The 21,440-nt window shown below is 34.3% G+C and overlaps 1 protein-coding gene across 1 annotated transcript in view; it reads left to right on the top strand.

Annotated features, from left to right (window-relative positions):
* Positions 1–19,083, top strand: part of LOC124356929 (multidrug resistance-associated protein 1-like) — a 90,848-nt gene extending 71,765 nt beyond the window's left edge. The window contains 11 exon segments of the mRNA XM_046808236.1: positions 749–1,189; positions 3,427–3,516; positions 4,010–4,100; positions 5,704–5,812; positions 8,918–9,044; positions 9,679–9,777; positions 10,525–10,671; positions 10,780–10,938; positions 12,769–12,935; positions 16,132–16,326; positions 18,066–19,083. Coding sequence (XP_046664192.1) covers positions 749–1,189; positions 3,427–3,516; positions 4,010–4,100; positions 5,704–5,812; positions 8,918–9,044; positions 9,679–9,777; positions 10,525–10,671; positions 10,780–10,938; positions 12,769–12,935; positions 16,132–16,326; positions 18,066–18,186 — 1,746 coding nt within the window. The 3' untranslated portion in view covers positions 18,187–19,083.
* The last annotated feature ends 2,357 nt before the right edge of the window (positions 19,084–21,440 follow it).

Raw genomic sequence — 21,440 nt, 5'->3', positions numbered from 1 at the left:
TAAAATAGTCCGATGGTAGCCAGTGTGTCTGAATCCTCCTCAACACCCTACACCCAAAACTGATGCCAATTTTATGTATGTTAAAAATTATTAATCATTGGTTGCAATAAACAAACATCATCAGTTGTTACCATAAACAAATATATACGTTTGATTTCATTATCTGTTTTGTAGACAAAATTTAAATCAAACAGACATTTTGTGGTTATAGCCGTATCAAAACAGATACAGCTGGTTATCAACAGCAATACTGCAATACAGCCTCAAATGTCATCGGACTATTTTATTGCAAGTTACACTAATAAAAGTAGTTATGCTAAGAGAGTTTATGAACTATTGTTTACATATAGAACAGACTGGAATTATTGTGCATTTTTTAGGTAAAACTGAGCGTATTCCTGTACTACTGCAAGGCCATTGGTATTCTGACGGCAACACTAACTATCTCCAGTATCATCCTGTACCAAACATTCCTGGTATCCACGAACCTGTGGCTGTCGCGTTGGTCCAGTGACAACAGCACTGTGGTGAATGGCACTCAGGACACCAGCAAGACACATCTTTACCTGAGCGTGTATGCAGCCCTTGGTGTCGGACAAGCCATCTTCAACATGGTGTCCAACCTGTCACTCTCTCTCGGCTGCCTGTTCGCGGCGGCCTGGCTCCATAACACCATGCTGCAGCGCGTCTTGCGTGCACCCATGAGCTACTTTGACACCACTCCTCTGAATGAATATAATTGTTTTAGGTAAAACTGAGCGTATTCCTGTACTACTGCAAGGCCATTGGTGTTCTGACGGCGACACTAACTATCTCCAGTATCATCCTGTACCAAACATTCCTGGTATCCACGAACCTGTGGCTGTCGCGTTGGTCCAGTGACAACAGCACTGTGGTGAATGGCACTCAGGACACCAGCAAGACACATCTTTACCTGAGCGTGTATGCAGCCCTTGGTGTCGGACAAGCCATCTTCAACATGGTGTCCAACCTGTCACTCTCTCTCGGCTGCCTGTTCGCGGCGGCCTGGCTCCATAACACCATGCTGCAGCGCGTCTTGCGTGCACCCATGAGCTACTTTGACACCACTCCTCTTGGCCGTATCATCAACCGGTTTAGCAAGGATATTGACACCTGTGACACCATGTTATCTCTCAACCTCTCGGCTTTCCTGGGGCTGACCATCCAGGTTCGTACTTGTATATTGTGACCTCTCAGTTTTAATGTGTTTTTAGAAATGAACTAATTAATATCATGTATAATGCTAACGGTATAAGTTATCGTTACAAACTTTTGTTTTAGTATAAAAAAATATATCTTTTTAATGAAAACCTTTAACAACATTGAAAATAAAATGTGTTTGTTTTTCTCATTGATATTAAGTTTTCAATGTGTATTAATGCTCTAACAATTAATTGTACATTTTCCAAAAATAATAAAATAAATTGTTTTGCTTTATTTGCATTTAAGTCTTAGCTAAGTTCGTTATGTGATAGTAATATGAAATAAATCTCTATTGAACGTTGCAGTCTGAAGCTAAACAAAAACTAATACTACCCTATTAGTCTTTAAGATTAATAATGAATTTTTAATTAACAAATTATTAAATAATTTTATTAATATTGAATAGGAAATTCTCAGTTGTTCGTTGCCGGATATATTAGTTTAATTGAAAAAGGTAGACTGATGACTGTTGAAATGGCAGCAGATATGTCAGTACTGTATTTACTGACCATTATTGTGTCTAGTATACTTGCTATCAATTACTTTGTTATTAAGCAAGTGAGGAAGTGTCGGGTGACAAGAACTGGAGGTCTGACCGGGATTTTTTTTTTCCTTCCTGAGGGAAAAGGACAGTTTGTCCCCGCGCTTAGTCCTAAAAGGACCTTTGCGCCTCCCTTACTTTAATTTTGTGCCCTCAAAGACCGAGGCTTTTGCAAAAACCAATCAGATTTAAGGGCTCCTGTTCTCTAATGTCCTTGGGGCTGAGGAGATATGCTCCCAGGTATCTTTTTCCAGTCTCTACGATGGCAGGACAATCTAACCAAATGTGCTCCGCTGACTCCTCCTCCTCTCCAAAGAGTCTACATTCGTTACTCTGACTAAGGCCTACCTTCATAAGGTGCTTCCTCAGAGAGCCATGTCCTGTGAACATTCCTAATATCAGTCTTATATCCTCCTTATTCTGGTCTAGGAGAGCTGTCCACCCTTTAACGTAAGGAGAGATAAACAATTTGGACAGTCTTAATCCTGAGGCTCTACTCCAATTATTGTGTCTTGTCCTCTTTTCCCAATCTTTGACCAGAGCTTTAATGTTGGAGAAGGCTATCCCACAACCTGGCTCAGCCAGACAGTCGAGATACTTCATCCATATTGTAATGCGGGTGGAGAGAAGGTGTTGTGGTGTGCGATACACACTCTACAACAGAAGTATGACAACGTGAACATAGTCGTATATACAGGAGACATTGAAGTTACACCAGATGAGATACTGAACTTGGCTGCACGAAGATTGAATACACCTTTACCGCGAAGTGTCAAATTCATCTACCTCCAGATTAGGAGCCTGGTAAAGGCGGGGAAATATCCTGTGTGTACCTTTCTAGGGCAGAGCCTAGGGTCTGTGGTGTTGGGCGCCGAGGCCATGTGGCGTTATCTACCAGATGTGTACATTGACATGATGGGTTATGCCTCTGTTCTCATGGATCGGGGGATGCAAAGTGGGCTGTTATGTGCACTACACCACCATTACCACTGACATGTTGCGGAGGGTATCTGATCGTATCGAGGCCCACAACAACCGAGCCGTGTTCGCACATAGTCCTACACTGACAGCTATCAAGCTGCTCTACTACCGAGCATTTGCCTAGCTGTACAGAATAGCCAGAGGCTCGGCTGACATTGTGATAATCAACTCCAGCTGGACCAAGGGTCATATATTAGACTTATGGCGAAGAGAGGACACCACTCACCTGGTCTATCCTCCTTGTGACATTTTACCTCTCAGGCTGCTGGATCACAAAGAAACCAATGAAGTGCGTATTGTGTCTCTGGGTTAATTCCGTCCAGAGGAGGACCATCCACTACAAATTAGAGCTTTCCAGATTGTCAAATCCAAAGTCTAGTCAACTTTACCTTTTGCAAACTGTAAAGGATATTGACATTAGCAACATTTATTCCATACAAGTAATTAAATCCTCAAAAATTGTATTAACCGATACTACAGAATATCAAAGGACCTGACAAAATGTAATGACTGTCTTTCAACGAATTTAATAAAGTAACTTCATCACATTTGTTACAAGGTCTCTGGTTCACTCAGAACAGCCTGAATCTTAAATCAGCAGTGTTTAATAAGCAATGACATACTTGTCGTCAGTGCTTAATTGTAAATTGTTATTGATATATTGAATGTTTTTTTTTCAGGTAATAGCAACTGTGGTCGTGATAACATATAGTACTCCTGCCTTCATTACTGTCATCATTCCTATCTTTTTATTCAACTTCTTTTTACAGGTATGTATATATTCATTTTACTGATCAATTAGTACCAGTACTGAATCCTTCTACTCTTCATAACTATGTATTCCTCTTTTAATGAAGTGCCAAATAATAAATGACTTTGTTATATTTACATCAGTAAAAAATAAGTTATCACCATCACTTAAGGTAATTTGATTAAATGTAAAAATCAATTGTGGTCAAGGATTCAATACAATTCAAATAATTTTAGTCACATACAATTTTGTGTGAACCAACTTAAAATCCAGTGACATAGACGCAACCTGAGATGTTATCGGTGATGAAATCAACTACATCAATTGCATTTGGGCTTTGGTATTCGGATCTCAGCAAATATTTACTCTCTGTGTGAGGCAAGTATGTTTCAACAAAAACGTATATTTGATTTTATCATCCAATCCACACAAATTGAATTTTCCATTTTTAAATATATTTCTTATTTTTATTTATTTATTTTTCTTGGGTAATTCTTAGAAATGTGTTTCAGAGATTTTTTGTGTCCACTTCTCGCCAACTGAAGAGACTTGAGTCAACCACCCGTTCACCGGTGTACTCTCATTTCAGTGAAACCATTCAAGGTATAGACTATACCCTCTGTAATCATATTGTAGTTTACAGGCTCAATGCTCATATAAATGACTTTAGTTTTTCTCTATCTCTCTCTTTGGACATGAAGCTGAAAAACATGGTAATAGCCACACACTTGTTAATAGAGACCTGAAAAAAACTATCAAGGCAGAATTGTTGAATACATTAGAAAGTGGATGTAAATGTACTGTAAGTTTGGAAATCTTTGATAATGTTTAATTCAAGTTCACATAATCAACAGTATGACTCTTATACATGGTACATAAATTTCAGTTATAGTAAAACGCCATTATAACGTCTCACACATATAATGTTTTCTCATTTAATGCAAAAAATATCACATTACAATTTTCCCACCTATACATACAGTTTTTCAGTACATTTTAATCGCTTATAATGTTTTTATCCCCAAAAATCACTATTTGACTATTATTGCTGGTCACTCTGTATGTATGAGTTGTGATGATGGCGTGGCATTGGCAAATGTATTGCTGCCCTCCCGCCACTCAGTGCAGCAGAGTGGTATGAGACATCCACCCCTCAGCACCAGGCTGGCAGACGGCCAAGAAGTAAGGGTGCTGACATTGAGGAGATCGCTTGCCAGGGTAGGAGCAGGTCATGGACGAGTGTCAATGGTGATGACTAGTTGCCTCATCTTCGTGGCCGAAATACCCTAAAAAATGCAATGCCTGCTGTGCCAGCAGCAAGACCTTCCAGTAGAATTTCTGGGAATGTCGACCAAGCTAAAGACACATTAGCATAAAGAAAACAACTGGCTGCTGGGTAGACTAGACAGAGATATCTTTGGTAATCTAATTGTCTCTGATGTTGAAATAAGGCAGAGTTCCTTTTGAACGTCTTCATCACTGAAGTTTGTCTAATCTTTCTAGATGGACTCTTCCAGGAGTCAAGTCTGAGACAGTGTGAGATTTTAGAAGCTGTATTAAGCAGAAGATGAAATGGAGCTAAACTCAATACTACTTCACAGGTGATGAAGACCTAGCTTCTCGTCACTGGCTTCCAAATAGTTGAATTACAGTATACGAGACCTTTACTTGGGGAGATTAAAATTCCGTTTGTCTCCCCTTTCAGCTACAGTGGTCTAACTGCATTACAAGAAAAGAAGCAGTAGATCAACATATACTCGTTAAAGTTTTGGATGAGTTGAAAATCAAATGGATACATACTATGCATCTAAAAGGGACATATTAAGCTCCTATGATTTTGTATGTTAAATAAAATGTGATGCAAATCTATGTTATTTAAAAATAATATAGGTGTTGTTTTATTGTTTTCAAAATTAAGACTTTTAAAATTGGATAGTTTGTTTTGAAACAATGTGTTTACTGTAAATCAATATCTTATTCAATCTTGGAGTTATTAAAAACTACAATAAATATTCAATATTCAAGGATTAAAATACGCTTATTGTTAGGATGAAAAATTCCATTGATAAAGTTTAGCTGGATATCTAAAATTTTATTAAAAGATCGCCTTGTAATTAACTTGTCCTTATATAATATTGTATACAAGTTAATACCCTATTTCCGCTCTTATAATTGTGTACACACATATGAAGTTTAACTGTTATAGGTGCTCAGTCTATCAGAGCTTATGGAATGCAGGAAGTGTTCATTTCACAGTCAGAAGAGAAAGTGGACTTAAACCAGATGTACAATTACCCAAATATGGTTGCCATGAGGTTAGTTAATTTACTGTAAATTAAAACTATTTAACACTAACTTTTCATCCATACAAAATAGCAGTTGTTTAAATTTATTTAATGTTTGTATTGTTGTATTTACTGTTTAAATTCATGGACTTAAACCAGATGTACAATTACCCAAATATGGTTGCCGTGAGGTTAATTAATTTACTGTAAATTAAAACTATTTAATACTAACTTTTCATCCAAACAAAATAGCAGTTGTTTAAATTTGTTTATTGTTTAAATTAATGTATAGTACTGATGTGTAAAGTTTTAATGCTTTTTCAGCAATGATTCAAAAAGTGTAAATCTGTTCCCATACAACCTGACCTGTCAGCGATGGTGTTTATTATTTTCATAGCATTCAATTTATATTCTGATGTTGGTAGTTTACAAATTACACTAAAGTTTTATCATTGAATGTATACATAATACTAATACTCCACTTAAAAATTACAGCAAATATGTTTCTTATGCCATTTGAAATTACTTAAGTAATGGTTCAAAAACATAATAAAATGTGTCAATTAGTTAAACTTTAATAGGCTGTAACTTCTAAATGAGTGAGTTAAAATTGAAATTTCCAAGAATACAAATATTTCAAAATGTTTTATATACAAAATCACAACAATGTAGGGTGTTTTATGAGTAATTTTAAAGTTGGTTGCCATATTGAAACATGATGGTCAAATTTTTATATTATACAATAATATTTAAATTTTTACTAAAAAGTAGGTAAAGTCCTCTATTTAAGCTTTCCTGTAAATTCGGTTGTTTTTGAGATACCAATGGTGGCACAGATAAAATGGACATGGACACTCTATTACATAACACACTGCTCAACCAGTTTACTACAAATTGTAAATATTATCATATTGTTTACACAAAATAAACTAATAACAATTAATTAACAAACCGGCTAAAAAAATCAAACAGAACAAAAAAGTGTCATGGCTTAGCTTTACAAATGACCCTTCCCTTAATTTTCGTTTTGACGGAAATGCAAACTCTACATTGCTGATAACTTATAACCCCAAATCACTTTGCCGTCCATCAATGGATTTAGTATCACAGTAGCCAACCAGTGATTGTTTTTCACAACAATTGTTCTATAAATAAACCTATAAGTGAAGACTTATTGGTCACTTATCAATAAACACACCAGCATAGAAATGCTGATACGAAGGGTTTACAATAAAGGTTATAGAACAAAACATATCCACAGTAGAAAAAATTATTTTAGTACAGTAGAATGCAAAATAATTTATCAATTTTTGTGTAGGTATTTGCGACTCAGAACTACATCACAGTTTTGAAAACCAACAAATTGTGGGTTGTTTTAAAATTCTAGGCTAAAGACACTTTAGCATAAAAGTTGTCCTTCATTTTATGCTATTTACTCTGTTTATTCAAATGTGAATTGGAGTGCAAAACCTATAGATTTTGAGACATTGGAATCTTTTCTTTCTACATGTTAGTACTAAAAACATTGTATCATTCATCATGTGTGGGCATATCAGATCTAGGTTTAAGATTGTCTTCTGACTCCTGGTGGAACATTTCCTGATATAAGGTGGTATCTAAAAGTTCCCGGACTAGGTCTGCTAATTTTTGTTTTCTTAGCTGGGCTATTATTGACTGTTATCCCATTCAAAATAAGCTCTATTTGAGTTGATACAACAAACCCAGTGCTTTTTCTACTGCTGGAAAGTGTCAAAAAACAGCTTTCACAGAACAGTGACCTTTCACATACATACATTTTCCTTTTTGGGGAAGAGAGAAAAGTCATAAGGGGCTAAATCTGGCAAATAGGCAAGATGTGTAGCGGTAGCCATGTTTTTTGGCCAAAAACTGTATTTTTTTCACGGAAGCATGAGGTGGAGTGTTGTCGTGATGCAACAGCCAGTTTTTGTCTTTCCACAAGTCAGCCCTTTTTTGACACACATTTTCCCTTAAATGCCTGAAAACGTCACAATAAAAATCATAGCTCACTGTAACAGCAGGTGGCACGAACTCATGATGGACAATGCCTTTAATTTCATAAAAACCACACGCATTTTTTTTTACTTCTCACTTGTCTTGCTTTTTTTGGTCATGGTGAATGTGGACTTTTCCACACCGATGACTGCTGTTTTTTTTCTAGATCATAACCATAAAAACAACTTTCATCACCAGTTAAGATCTTGGATATGAATTTGATGTCACTTTCAGTGTTAGATATATTCACTACACACAGTTGGTGATTTCTTAAATTTAAAGCAAAACTTTGTGCAAGGCTGTTGCTCAAATTTATCAGCCATCACAAAAATACGTAATGATAACACACAACAACAAAGCATAGCTTGTAGATATACGAAACTCAGCAAAATGACTTTTGTGGCTATTTCGGCAGTGGCTACTGGCATGCCGGCTTGTTCATTCATGTCCACAAAAAATAGCGAGTACAGTCCGGAAACTTTCTGATACCATCTTTTACAAGTTTAATATAAGATAAATTTCAAGTTTAATTGCAATTTGAAGATATTTTTGTACTTTGATATTTAGTAATAAATATACTCATTTTTGGAGGTGTAGGCATTTTTCTACTTCGCCTTTTGAAATGCTATAAAGCGGCTATTTTTCATAAATCCTATTGCTGAATCAAGGTAAAAATGAAAATAGGCATAGTTTGAAATGTGTAAATTATATTGTAGGGGTAAGTTTTAAAGATTGACTTCTAAAGTAAACCAAATAGTAAGAACAGTTCTCAGTTAAAAGTTTTCACCAGACTTACAGTTTAAAAGATACCAATACTACCCAAGTTAAATAAAAAACTGTCCATATATTTATATATAAAGATCACAAGGATATTTTCAATTGTATTAACCAAATTGCTTGTCAGGTGATAAAACTCATTTATGAATTAATAGTTTACCTTGCATCTAGTATAAATTGTATATATTTTCTTATTAGTTTGTTTTATTTATCTTCTCAGTAGATCTACAGATAATTTTGTCAGATGCTTTTAGTAGTGGAGACTTATAATGTAAGGAACATGGAGGAAAATTGTCCCTATTTTTTATGGACAAAACAGTGTAAAATGTAATTATAACTGTTCAGGTGGATGGCAGTGCGCTTGGACTTAGTTGGCAATCTGATTGTGTTCTTCTCGGCCCTGTTTGCTGTGCTCTACAGAGAATCACTTGATGCAGGTTTAGCTGGAATTTCAATTACTTATGCTTTACAGGTAATCTGTCAAAACTTCCATCTATCATTCGATTATATTATTGTTAACATATTTTTTACTAATATAGACAAGAGGTAAATTATATACACTTTATGATTATTCTTTCATCCTATGATGGTATTATTTATTCCATCCTATTAGTATATAAAACTTATTTATGTTACGTATATATTGCTGTATGTAATGTTTGTTCTCAAGAAGTTTAGTTTTAGAAACAATTATTAGAGTTAAAATATTTTAATTTTATATTTATAAAGGGTGTTCAGAAATATTGGAAAAAATTATGGTTCAACATGTGAAAATAAGCAAAAAGTTCCTGTAACAATATGGCATATTTCACGTCATTTGGCATCTAAGTTTTTTTATTAAAATATTCATAATTCAGGAAAGTTATTGCAGCATTGTAATTTTGCATATGTTTATGTCTTATTAGGTTGTCATTTTGTAGTAAAACTAAAAATCTATCATTTAATAGTTTCAAAATGGAAACCTTTTTTTAACATTTTTAAGCAAAATTTCTTGGAAATTTTAAATTTATGTTTATACTGGTGGATCTTACATTTTAGTATCTTACACCTGAATCTTAATGCACCTTTCAATTATAATAGTGTCGTAATATATTTAATTTTTTCAGATAACTGCATCACTCAATGTGTTTGTACGCTCTTCAGCCGATGTGGAAACTAATATTGTATCAGTGGAGAGAATAAAAGAATATACAGAAATAAAACAGGTATTAGCTTCATTGTAGTAGACAACTCTTTCGTAGAAACCATTTATAATTTCTGTGATATTGTAATTTTGATCACATCACAATAAAAGGTACACTGGTTTAAGAAATAATTTTAAAGCATTGCCAGAGGAAAGAGTAGTTTTATGGATTTTTTTTCAAAACTTTGCTTTGTGTATATACTGTTTAAAAGTTTATGTAATTAGTGTTTTGTGTACTAATGTTTCAATTCACTATCTGCTTGTTCAGTGTCTAATTACTGACACTGTTACAGACTTGACTCCTAAAATGTGGAGTCGGCGTCTGTCTAAAGAGACACAGTCAGATCGAAACAGCAGTACAACGGCAAGATATTGTGTGGGGGAAATCAGTCCAAACTTCACATAAAGATTAAATATAGAAAGAGAACTGTGTTCTGTAAAATTATGACCACCCTTCATGTATATCTTTGATCTAACGTTGAATTGAAAATGATGTAGACTCTTTTGGATAAAAGGTACAACTAAGCTAATGTCATTGTAGTAGGCAAAACAATTTTTTTTTCAGTTTTTTATTATATATTTATGTTGCACAAGAGATCACATGTGTATACAATATTTATTTTATTTAATCTCCTTTCAGTTTAATATATTTAGTAATATTTACATAAATTATCATAAGGTACTGGTAATGTATTACTTTCAATTCTTCCAATTAGACAATGTCCCTTGTGATAGTTTATAGTTAACATTTGCTTTTTGATGTTGTCAGGAAGCACCTTGGACAGTTCAGCCAAAACCAGATCCTCTTTGGCCAACAAAAGGAAATATAGAGTTTTCAGACTACAAGGTGCGCTACAGAGAAGGTCTGGAGCTTGTGCTGGGAGGTGTCTCTTGTAATATCTACCCTGGTGAGAAGGTAAGGGCCACAGCATACTCTTGTTTTTGTTTATAATTAGTCTTTACGTTAAAAATAATTACAATTAACAACAAAATAGCCTTGTAATTGTGGCTTGCTTGTTGACAGGTAGGTATTGTTGGCCGCACTGGGGCTGGCAAGTCTTCACTCACTCTGGCCCTATTCGGTATACTGGAGGCAGCTGGAGGCTCCATCTCCATTGATGGGTCTAACATCGCTTCTATTGGCTTGCATGATCTCCGCAGTCGGCTTACTATCATTCCTCAGGTAATTCATGGATGATTCAGATAGTTTACTCAAGGAAGGGACATGGCATTGAATAAGTGGTTGACATACGTGACATTGTGGTGCAATGTTGACATAAAGAAACAATTATAACACAAGAAAACAGTCCAGCTCTGCAACTACCATGTCTCGATACAAGAAAAGGATCAACTCAATGGAGCATAGTCATACTTGTAACAGTAACGACCTAGCAATAAACCCCTCCAAAACAATTCAAGTAAATTTCAGCAGAAAAAAAGACCCTATCCCTAACATACTTGATATATCAACAAAAAATTCTGTTACATTTTTGGGAGTTGTTCTGGACAACAAACTTACGTGGACAGAACATGTGGATAATCTATGCAAGAGAATCAGTACTGGAATCTATGCCTTGAGGCGAATCAAATGGGTTAGTGATCTGGAAGCTGCCAAAACAACGTACCACGCTCTTGTAGAATCGCATTTAAGGTATGGAATTGCGGTGTGGGGTGGATCCTCAGCCAATAACAATAACAGACTTCTTCTTCTACAGAAAAAAGCTATACGAATTCTTGCTGAGCTCGGACCTCAAGAAAGCTGCAGACAAGCTTTTAAAACTCTAGGAATCTTAACAGTCACATCATTATACATTTTACACATTATCTTATACGTTGACAAGCTAAATCTACAGACCAATGAAGACTACCACAAATATAACACAAGAAACTCCAAAAACTATGTCCTGCCAATACATCGCACAACCCTGTATGGAAAAAGTCCAAGCTACAATGGCCGTAAACTGTGGAACATTCTTCCAACACCAATAAAGCAACTCAAAGGAGCAGCTCTCAAGAAGCGACTCCATGACTTTCTTGTGAGCAGGCCAACCTACACGCTGGAAGAATTCATAACTGCAAGAGAAGATGACCTGAGGCGCAGCCATGTTCATTGACACTGACAACATAATATTTGTTGTACTTGTATTTCATGACCCTATTTCTGTTCTTAACACATTCGAGTCTACGCTTGTTGTTTAAACCGCCATTGTTTAAACCCCCGGCCGGCGCTCGAGCGTGACTCGAGCACAGCTTTGCCGATTGATATACGGAGTTGCTCGAGTGATATTCGAGTGCCGTCTGCTGCATTAGAAAGCCAGCGTTAATGGTTAGTTCAGAACAATTCCGCTAGGCGCTACTACGTCATACCCGCTTGAGGCTTTTGTTTATCCACTGACGTGGCCTGGCGCGTCGTCAGTCTGTCTACGACAACAATAATTTTTTTAGCATTTGAAATTTTTTTGGCAATTAAAATAATTATTTGTAAATATGTATATAGTAAATGCCTTTAAAAAAATTGAAATTACTTGTTTTATTTATTCAAAAGTTAGTTTTCAAGTAACACCAGACATGCGGGAGTTTTTATTTTTCTTCAAAAAATGTAAGTTTTGAAATTTTTTTAAAAATTAATTAGATTTTATAGGAATACAGTTTAACATATAATTTTAAAAAGGAAAGATAGAACTTTCAAGAAAATATAATATCTTATACATAATATTTAACAGTTTTCTAAAAAAAAAATCTGAAAACCAATTAATTTATGCAGACCGGGTTATAAAAACAGCAAATAGCGAGCCAGACTCCAATGTGTTAATGAACACGTAATAAAGAAATTTGTCTATTGTCTATTGTCTATTGTGGAGTCATTGACTGATAGAGGGTTTATAAAATATGTAAATAAGAACATAAATTATTTTTCAACAGTTCTATGGTTATATGTACTAGGCAAAAATTGACCACATCTAGTTAATAATCAGTAACTGCTATTAAATGTGGCCAATATTATGTGTTCCAGGATCCAGTGCTTTTCTCTGGAACATTGCGGAACAACTTGGACCCATTCAACAAGGAGACAGACCAAGCGCTTTGGAAGGCACTGGAGATGTCCAATCTCAAACTGTTTGTCTCGAGCCTGCCTCAGGGCCTGAACCATCTCATCACCGAGGGTGGAGATAACCTCAGGTATTATTGTGGTGTAGATAATAAATTGTACAGAAATTCTACAGAACTCTAAATTGACACTGTTAACATAAAAAAAGTAGGATATTGGAAATAAATAACTCATATTGTCCCAACATTAAAATTTATTGTAATATACCCTCAATTTCAGTATAGGACACAAGCCTAGCACAATTTTGACACATACATTCTTAACAACTAATGATTTATATTTGGCAAAGGGCATTTGCAACCAGATTTAAACATAATAATGTATCATTCTATGAAGATTTATTTCAAAAACTTAATGTTGTTGTCATTTCTCCACATCAGCCTATATCTAAGAATGGTGATAATAAGTCATATGATAAGTCATAAACTAAGATGTTTTAATCTTTGGATTTAACTAGTGCCAAATTTTAATTTACCTCTGCCAACCTGTTTTTGCAATACAAGTACAATTTTAAAATGTTCTGTACATTTTAACAAACGGTCCTAACAAACAATCTAAAGTACAATATTAGAGATGAAAATCTTATAGTTCATATAGAGTCTAATGCTTGTCTAAACATTAGTAAATCTAGTCATGTTTACTTCGCATTAATTGGTAAAGTAAAATAACCCAATAGACTACTTATGAAAAAGTATTGAACCAGTAAACACAATTAGGAATCATTAGAATGGGCACTGCCCATTTTTGTTGTGATCACCGGGGAACCCCATTTGAAGATATTGCAGTGAAACTTAGTAGTGGGTCTACTTTTTTCTCAGTTATTGACCTGAAAGATGCATATTTACAGATGCAAGTAGCCAAAACACAAAAGGATTTGTCATTGTTGTTACAAAGCATAATAAACAAATCATTTCAACAAGGTATCTTTCCATCAAAATTAAAAATTGCAAAAGTCTACCCGAAATTAAAAAATGGGCCAACCACAGAGATTAACAGCTACCGCCCCATTTCTCTACTACCGACTTTCTCAAAAATTATTGAAAAAATCGCCTTAACCAGATTACTACTACACCTGGAACAAAACAATCTACTAACTAATTACCAACATGGCTATTTGAAAGGCAGATCAACTACTACAGCTCTAATACAGCTGATTGAAAATATAATTGACAAACTGGAAGAGGGCTATAAGGTGACAAGCCTATATTTGGACTTCAGCAAGGCTTTTGACTGCTTAAATCATAACTGATTGCTTGATAAGTTAAATGCTCTAGGAGTCACGGGAACAGCACTAGCCTGGTTCGACAGCTATTTAAGGAGCAGAAAACAAATGGTGGAAGTTGAATGCCTCTCTAATAATACTCTGAAGAAAGCTCAATCAACTCTAACTCCAATGCAGAGAGGTGTACCTCAGGGATCAGTGCTGGGCCCGGTCCTATTCCTGCTACTAACAAACGACCTACCAGACCAACTTAAAGATGCTTGCCAGACTGTTATGTTTGCAGACGACACTGTCATTACAGTAGCAGAAAAATCAACTTGACATCAACGCCTTTAATATGACAAAACAATATTGCTACTCAAATGACCTTGTGTTGAATGAGAAAAAGACTCTGCAGATGATCTGTAACATTCGGAAAAAGGAAATCGAGGCTGGACTACCTGAACTGAAGAGAGAAGAAAACACAAAGTATCTCGGAATAGTGATAGATGAGAATCTGACCTGGCGAACTCATATTGACCAACTCTGTAAAAAACTCAGCTCAGGAACATATGTAATCAGACAAACCAAACAAACAAGTGGGATAAAAACATCCAAAATTGCATATTTTGCACTTTTTGAATCACATCTAAGGTATGGCCTGGCAATATGGGGTGGAACAACAAGCTCAAATCTGGAAAGAGTGCTTATACAGCAGAAACGAGCGATTAGGAGCCTTGCAGGGTTAAACTACCAAGATAGCTGTCGAGAATCTTTCAAAGAACTTAAAATATTAACTGTAGTAGCACTGTACATAAGAGATCTTGTATGCAGTAAAAACCAACCAAGACAGACACAGAGACCTACATCAACATAACACCAGAAACGCAATAGATTTCTCACTCCCAACTCACCACTTGAGTCTTTATGAAAAGAACCTAGCTACAGAGGAACCTTGTTCTACAACAATATGCCTGGACACCTCAAGAAAGTATCTGGACAACGACTGAGTAGACAACTAACAGCGTGGCTGGAAGACAGACCCTTCTACTCAGCGAAAGAATTCCTGGAGAGAGCCCTTGACTAAATGAAGACCACATAATGAATTTACAAACACTGACTATTACACTCATTTATAACATTAACACTTCTTCTTGACCTTTGTTCTGTTCTCTAAGAATATGTACAATAAAGAAAAAAGTAAAGTAAAGGAATATTTTCAGTACTGTTGCTCATTATGACATTTGACATTAAATTTGCTCCTGTATTAATTAAAAAGAAAATGGATGAAATCTTAAATGGCATTGAACATGTTGGTTGCATGTTGGATGACATAATTATTGGAAGAGAAACCCGTACATCACATAGGAAAATGTCAATGGTTACAAGAATCAGTTGTATATTTATTTGGGATATAAAATAGATATTTGTGTAGTAACTATTTTAGAATATTTTAGAATTAAATTGCTTTAGAGATGATTTTGTACTACAGTAATTTCATTCCAAACTTAGAAATAGTTTTTACTTCAATATACCAACATTGTTGTAAAGAAGCTCGAAAGAAATGGACAGAAGATCATGAAAATGGTTTTAACTACATACAAAACTTACATCTTCAGACGTAAATGATTATTTAAGCTGATATGTCTGAAAAAAGAATGAGATCAGTTTTATTTAAAATATTTCATTGCCTGAGAACATCCAATACTGCATACTTAGAGAACAACTGTAAAGAAGTCGATGCTGAGAAGTCAAAATAATCTTTAATTGACAGGGAAAGTAATTTATTTGTTTTTCACTTTAAGAAAATTCGCCATTCACTTTCTAAAAATGATTTGATGACAGTTAGTTGTGATGGATTAGTCTTCAAAGCAATACTGTCTAACTTTGTGAAAGCTTGCCATATTTTGTCAACTTGATTGGATATTTGGAACATTCCGCATGAATAACAACATAGAATTAAGTTATAGTTTATCAAAACATGAGAAATTTTATCAAAAAGTAAATTTTAGTTACAAATAAGTCATATTAATTCTTTAAAATACAATTAATAATACTTATTACAGTGTGGGTCAGAAACAACTGATTTGTCTGAGTCGAGCCCTCCTCAGAAAGACAAAGATATTGATCCTGGATGAGGCAACGGCTGCTGTTGACCTTGAAACAGACGAAATAATCCAGAGAACTATCCGGTCAGAGTTCAAGGATTGCACAGTACTCACAATAGCACATCGCCTCAACACTATCATGGACTATAACCGGTAAATATGTATACATATCTTAGAGTTGTATATCTGTATCACAGTACTCACAATAGCACATCGCCTCAGCACTATTATGGACTATAACAGCTAAATATGTATACATATCTCACAGTTGTATATCTGTATCACAGTACTCACAATAGCACATCGCCTCAACACTATCATGGACTATAACCGGTAAATATGTATACATATCTTAGAGTTGTATATCTGTATCACAGTACTCACAATAGCACATCGCCTCAACACTATCATGGACTATAACCGGTAAATATGTATACATATCTTAGAGTTGTATATCTGTATCACAGTACTCACAATAGCACATCGCCTCAACACTATCATGGACTATAACCGGTAAATATGTATACATATCTTAGAGTTGTATATCTGTATCACAGTACTCACAATAGCACATCGCCTCAGCACTATTATGAACTACAACAGCTAAACATACATGTCTCACAGTTGTATGTCTGTATCACAGTACTCACAATATCACATTGCCTCAACACTATCATGAACTACAACAGCTAAACATACATATCAATCTTACAGTGTTGTACAGTATATCTATATACTGGATTACAAATTATGTACGAGTCGAAATCACTTTTCAAAACACTTAATAGGCAATAAACCTGATTTATGGAATTTAATAAAATTAATAGGTATTGGCAAATATTAAAAAATCTCTGGAGCTATTCCTATATTTTAGTGGAATGCCAGATATTATAAAAATTAGATGACCTATATGGTTTCTAACTTGATTTTAGTTGCATTGAAGTCAAAATTGAAGTTAAATTTTTCATAACTGTTGTATGTGAGGTTTAATAGTCTAGGAGCTGAGAATCAATTTGCATATTATAAGCACACAGCCTGGGTTTTCCTGGTCAAAAGAAAAACTTTTCCAAAGGAAGAAATAGATCATTAGCCACATTAATTTTGATGGAAGTTGAAATGAGAAGGTATTAAAAGGGTTAAACCTATGGAATGATTATTTATTTTTCATAACTTCAGACAGTTAAAACTAACCATCTGGCACGTAATAACAATTATATTGTGTATTCGATAGCTAAATAAATAGACCGAAAGTCACAACTTTGTTTGTATATACTTTAATTGCCTAATTACTCAACATCGATTTAAAATGTATTTATATATCTGACAGTTGGTTTTACATGTGTCAAACTAAAAAATATTATTACTTTAAACAGGGATGCTACAGGTCAGGGAAATCAGGGAAGTCAGGGAAAAGTCAGGGAAAAAAAAACAGGACTGGAAATCAGGGAAAAGTCAGGGAATCCGGTCTCAAGTCAGGGAAAAGTCAGGGAATTTCGACGTTGGTCAGGGAAAAATATAAAATACCTTTACACAAATAAACTTACTGCCGCAGCGCCGAGTCCAAGCCTGCAGACGACGCGGCGCATGAAGCAGGCAGCCGAGGTGGCTCGGCTGGCTCACCCATTAATTGCCAAAAACCCTGGGGATTGCGTCGAAAAAAGTCAGGGAAAAATGAAAAATTTGGTCTGGAAATCAGGGAAAAGTCAGGGAATTTCATTATTGGACTCCTGTAGCAACCCTGTTAAACATCATAATAATTTTATCATACTATGAATAGTGATGAAATTTTAAAGATAAAATGTCAAATCTATGTAACTGTGCCAACTATTTTTCATCTAAGGCTCTTTTATGTTGATGATTTTGTTGTTAGTGATGTTGTTTGTATGTTTCAGGATTTTGGTTTTAGACAAAGGAAAGGTGAAGGAATTTGATGCACCAAACACTCTCATTCAAAATCCTCAGAGTATTTTTCACAGTATGGTAAAGGATGCTGGTATTATAGTTTCATCCTAACTGTGATATACCGATTAAGTATCAATGAGAACAACACATTTGTACTTATGCATAATTTAAAACTTGAATGTGTTCAAAAACTTATATTTTATTTTATTTTTAAACTTTATTAAAGATATAATTCACAATCAAACGTGTATTCATATTTTCCCATGAACACTAGTTTTGCGGCTCATTTTAAAACTATAAAAATACTTGACAAATGTTAGTGTAGCATTTCAAAGAAGACACATTTTAAAATGTAATACCCTCCTCTAAGTTATTTTCTTGTTATCAGACACTATGTTCTGTATCAGCTCTAATATAAAATAAAAATAAAAACAAGATTGTTATTACTATGCCCAAAATGTTATAATTTTAAATCTTATGTGTTGCAGTTAAGACGATTTAGAGTAAAGACAATATCAAAGTTGATAGCAGCTGAGTGGAACGCTTGTAACAGAGCTCTTGTGGTCATGACGAGATACCGATTTCAGTAGTAAAAGCGGCTAAAAAAAATCTATCTAGAATTTTAAGTCATCTTATTAATTCTGCATTTGTTACTGGAAATTTTCCAAACTTATTAAAAGTTTCAAAAATAATACCAGTCTTTAAAAAAGGAAGCAAGCAAAACATTTCAAACTACCGTCCCATATCTCTGTTATCTAATATATCCAAGATTTTTGAAAAAGCCATCTATAATAGATTAGTAGAATACTTAGAAATGAATCAAATGTTGAATATTGCCCAGCACGGATTTCGTGCAAACAAATCAGTAATTACAGCGGCCACCTCATTCTTGGAGTCAGTAATTGAATCAATCGATAAGGGGGAGAAGACAGTAGGAATTTTTATGGACCTGTCTAAAGCGTTTGATAGCGTTAAGCATGATGTACTTCTTGATAAGTTACAAAAAAATGGGTGTTACAAAAACGTCATTCAAGCTCTTTGAATCTTATTTATCAAACAGAAAACAATTTGTAGAATTATCATACATTCAAAATAACAAAAAAAATAAAATTCATTCAGATTTGCAGTTAATAAAATTTGGAGTACCGCAAGGGACTATATTGGGTCCAATCCTGTTCTTATGTTACATAAATGATATGCCACAAATAATAAACAATAATAAAAACCAATACTTAACCTTATTTGCTGATGACTCAAATTTAAAATTTTCTGCAAAAACTCTTCAAGAACTAGAGCGGAATATAGCACAAAAATTGGCATTAGTTAACCAATTCCTAAAAACAAATAATCTGACTTTAAATATTGAAAAGACTAAATTTGTTGCCTTTGCTACAAAACAGAATGGAAATACTGACAAACCAAGGGTACTATATAATACGGATTTAGTTGAAGAAGTAAATACAACAAATTTTCTAGGGCTGAAAATTGATAAGTTCCTTAGTTGGGACGACCATGTAAAACATGTAATAAGTAAAGTTAACTCAGGAATTTATGCACTTAGACAAATGAGATATCTATGTAATCACCAAATGTTAAAATCAGTCTATCATGCACATGTTCAGTCTCACATATACTTTGGAATAAGTCTATATGGTTCAACATCAAAAAAAAAACTTGGATAAACTACTTAAGCTACAGAAAAAAAGGGATTCGTATTATGTTAAGTCTGAAAAATAATGATTCTGTGAAGGAATATTTTACAAAATTAGAACTTTTGACTGTATATGGAATGTACATATATGAAAACAATCTTAATTGTAAAAACTGATTCAAGTGTAATTAATGACATACACCCTCACAACACCAGATGGAAAAATACTATAATAACAGAGCACCATCGACTTGAGTTATATAAAAAGAAACCAAATTACATTGGAAAAGTATTTTTAAGGCGTTTGCATGAAAATATTCTAAAGGAAAATGATATTAATATTTTTAAAGCCAAATTAAAAAAGTATATTATAAGCCTTAGTTTATACTCGTTGGAGGAATTCATGTCATTAAAAAGACCAAACTAGCAAATATTTTTAGTAATAAGATTGGCCATATGTATGATGGCATTTTGACACTATTCCTGTACACTTGATGTATTCAAATGAATAAAGATATTTGATTGATTGATTGATTGATTGAACCACTTGTCAAGGAACATACTTCTACTTGTATCAAAATCTAGTAATATCTTCTTACATTCCATTCTTTGATCAAATAGAAAAAGCAGACTCTTATGAGTTTGAAAGTAAAACTCTACACACAAATGGAATATATGTACTCTCTTTAATTAGTCACTTTAAAGATTTATGTTCCAGTATCGAGTAGTAATTGCCAAGTGACAGGAACAAAGAGGTTGCACTTTCACTGATTCTATTCTATACTCTATTCAATATTAGCACAATTTATTTATTTATCTGTTGCAGTTTAAGTTTTCAGCTATTTAATAAGGTTTCAAGCGAAAGAGGAGGTTAAAGAAGAAAATGACCTTATGTGCAGATTTATTTATTAGTTTAATTAGTCTTGTACAAATCATGTTGAGAATGTAGTGAGTGCAATGTCATCGGGAATTTTTACATTATGGCAAATGTAAGAAATATGTGATTTGGCCATTTCAAAAACCATTTATCATTCTTTAATACATTCAAACTTAATCCGGAAATTGTACAAATGGAGTCACTTCTAAATATAACTAAATAAAAAAAGCAATAACAATAATTATGCTTTATTTTAAGAAATTCAGTCTGTAAAACAATTATTTTCAAAGCTTAAAATCCTTACAGTTTATAATTTATAGGTCTTGTAATCAATAAAGTATGTCAAAGAATATCACAATGAAGTTCTATTTGAAACAAACCACTACTACAATATTTGGAACCAAGTGGTTTTGGATAGACATAATTTGGAGTTTTACAAAAATAAAACTAGTAACAGGGTTGAAATTCTTTAAACAGCTGCCAAATGAAATTAAGAGGGAGCAAAATTACAATAAATGTAAATACAAACTAAAATGATATTTTTCTGAGAAAGTAATATACTCATTTTTAGAATCTACCTAGGTAAAGATCGAGGACATTACCGGTCGCGGGCCTTGAGTGTTTGGTGATTGGCGGGAGGGGTGTTGGGGTAGCATTATGCGCTGCATCCCAAAAACATTTCCTGTGACTCATCAGCAACACCTTCCTTATTCGAAATCGTATTGACCAAAATAATGCATCACACTCGCTAAAATCAGTCTGTTTGGTGACGGTGCTAAGTGTGGTGGTTGCTTGTGTTTTGTTTTTACTGATGATGTCAGATGAGTCAAAGGTAGA

Source organism: Homalodisca vitripennis, chromosome 3, assembly GCF_021130785.1.
Source record: "Homalodisca vitripennis isolate AUS2020 chromosome 3, UT_GWSS_2.1, whole genome shotgun sequence".
Taxonomy (NCBI): Eukaryota; Metazoa; Arthropoda; class Insecta; order Hemiptera; family Cicadellidae; genus Homalodisca; species Homalodisca vitripennis.
This window is presented reverse-complemented; position numbering and strand designations above follow the sequence as displayed.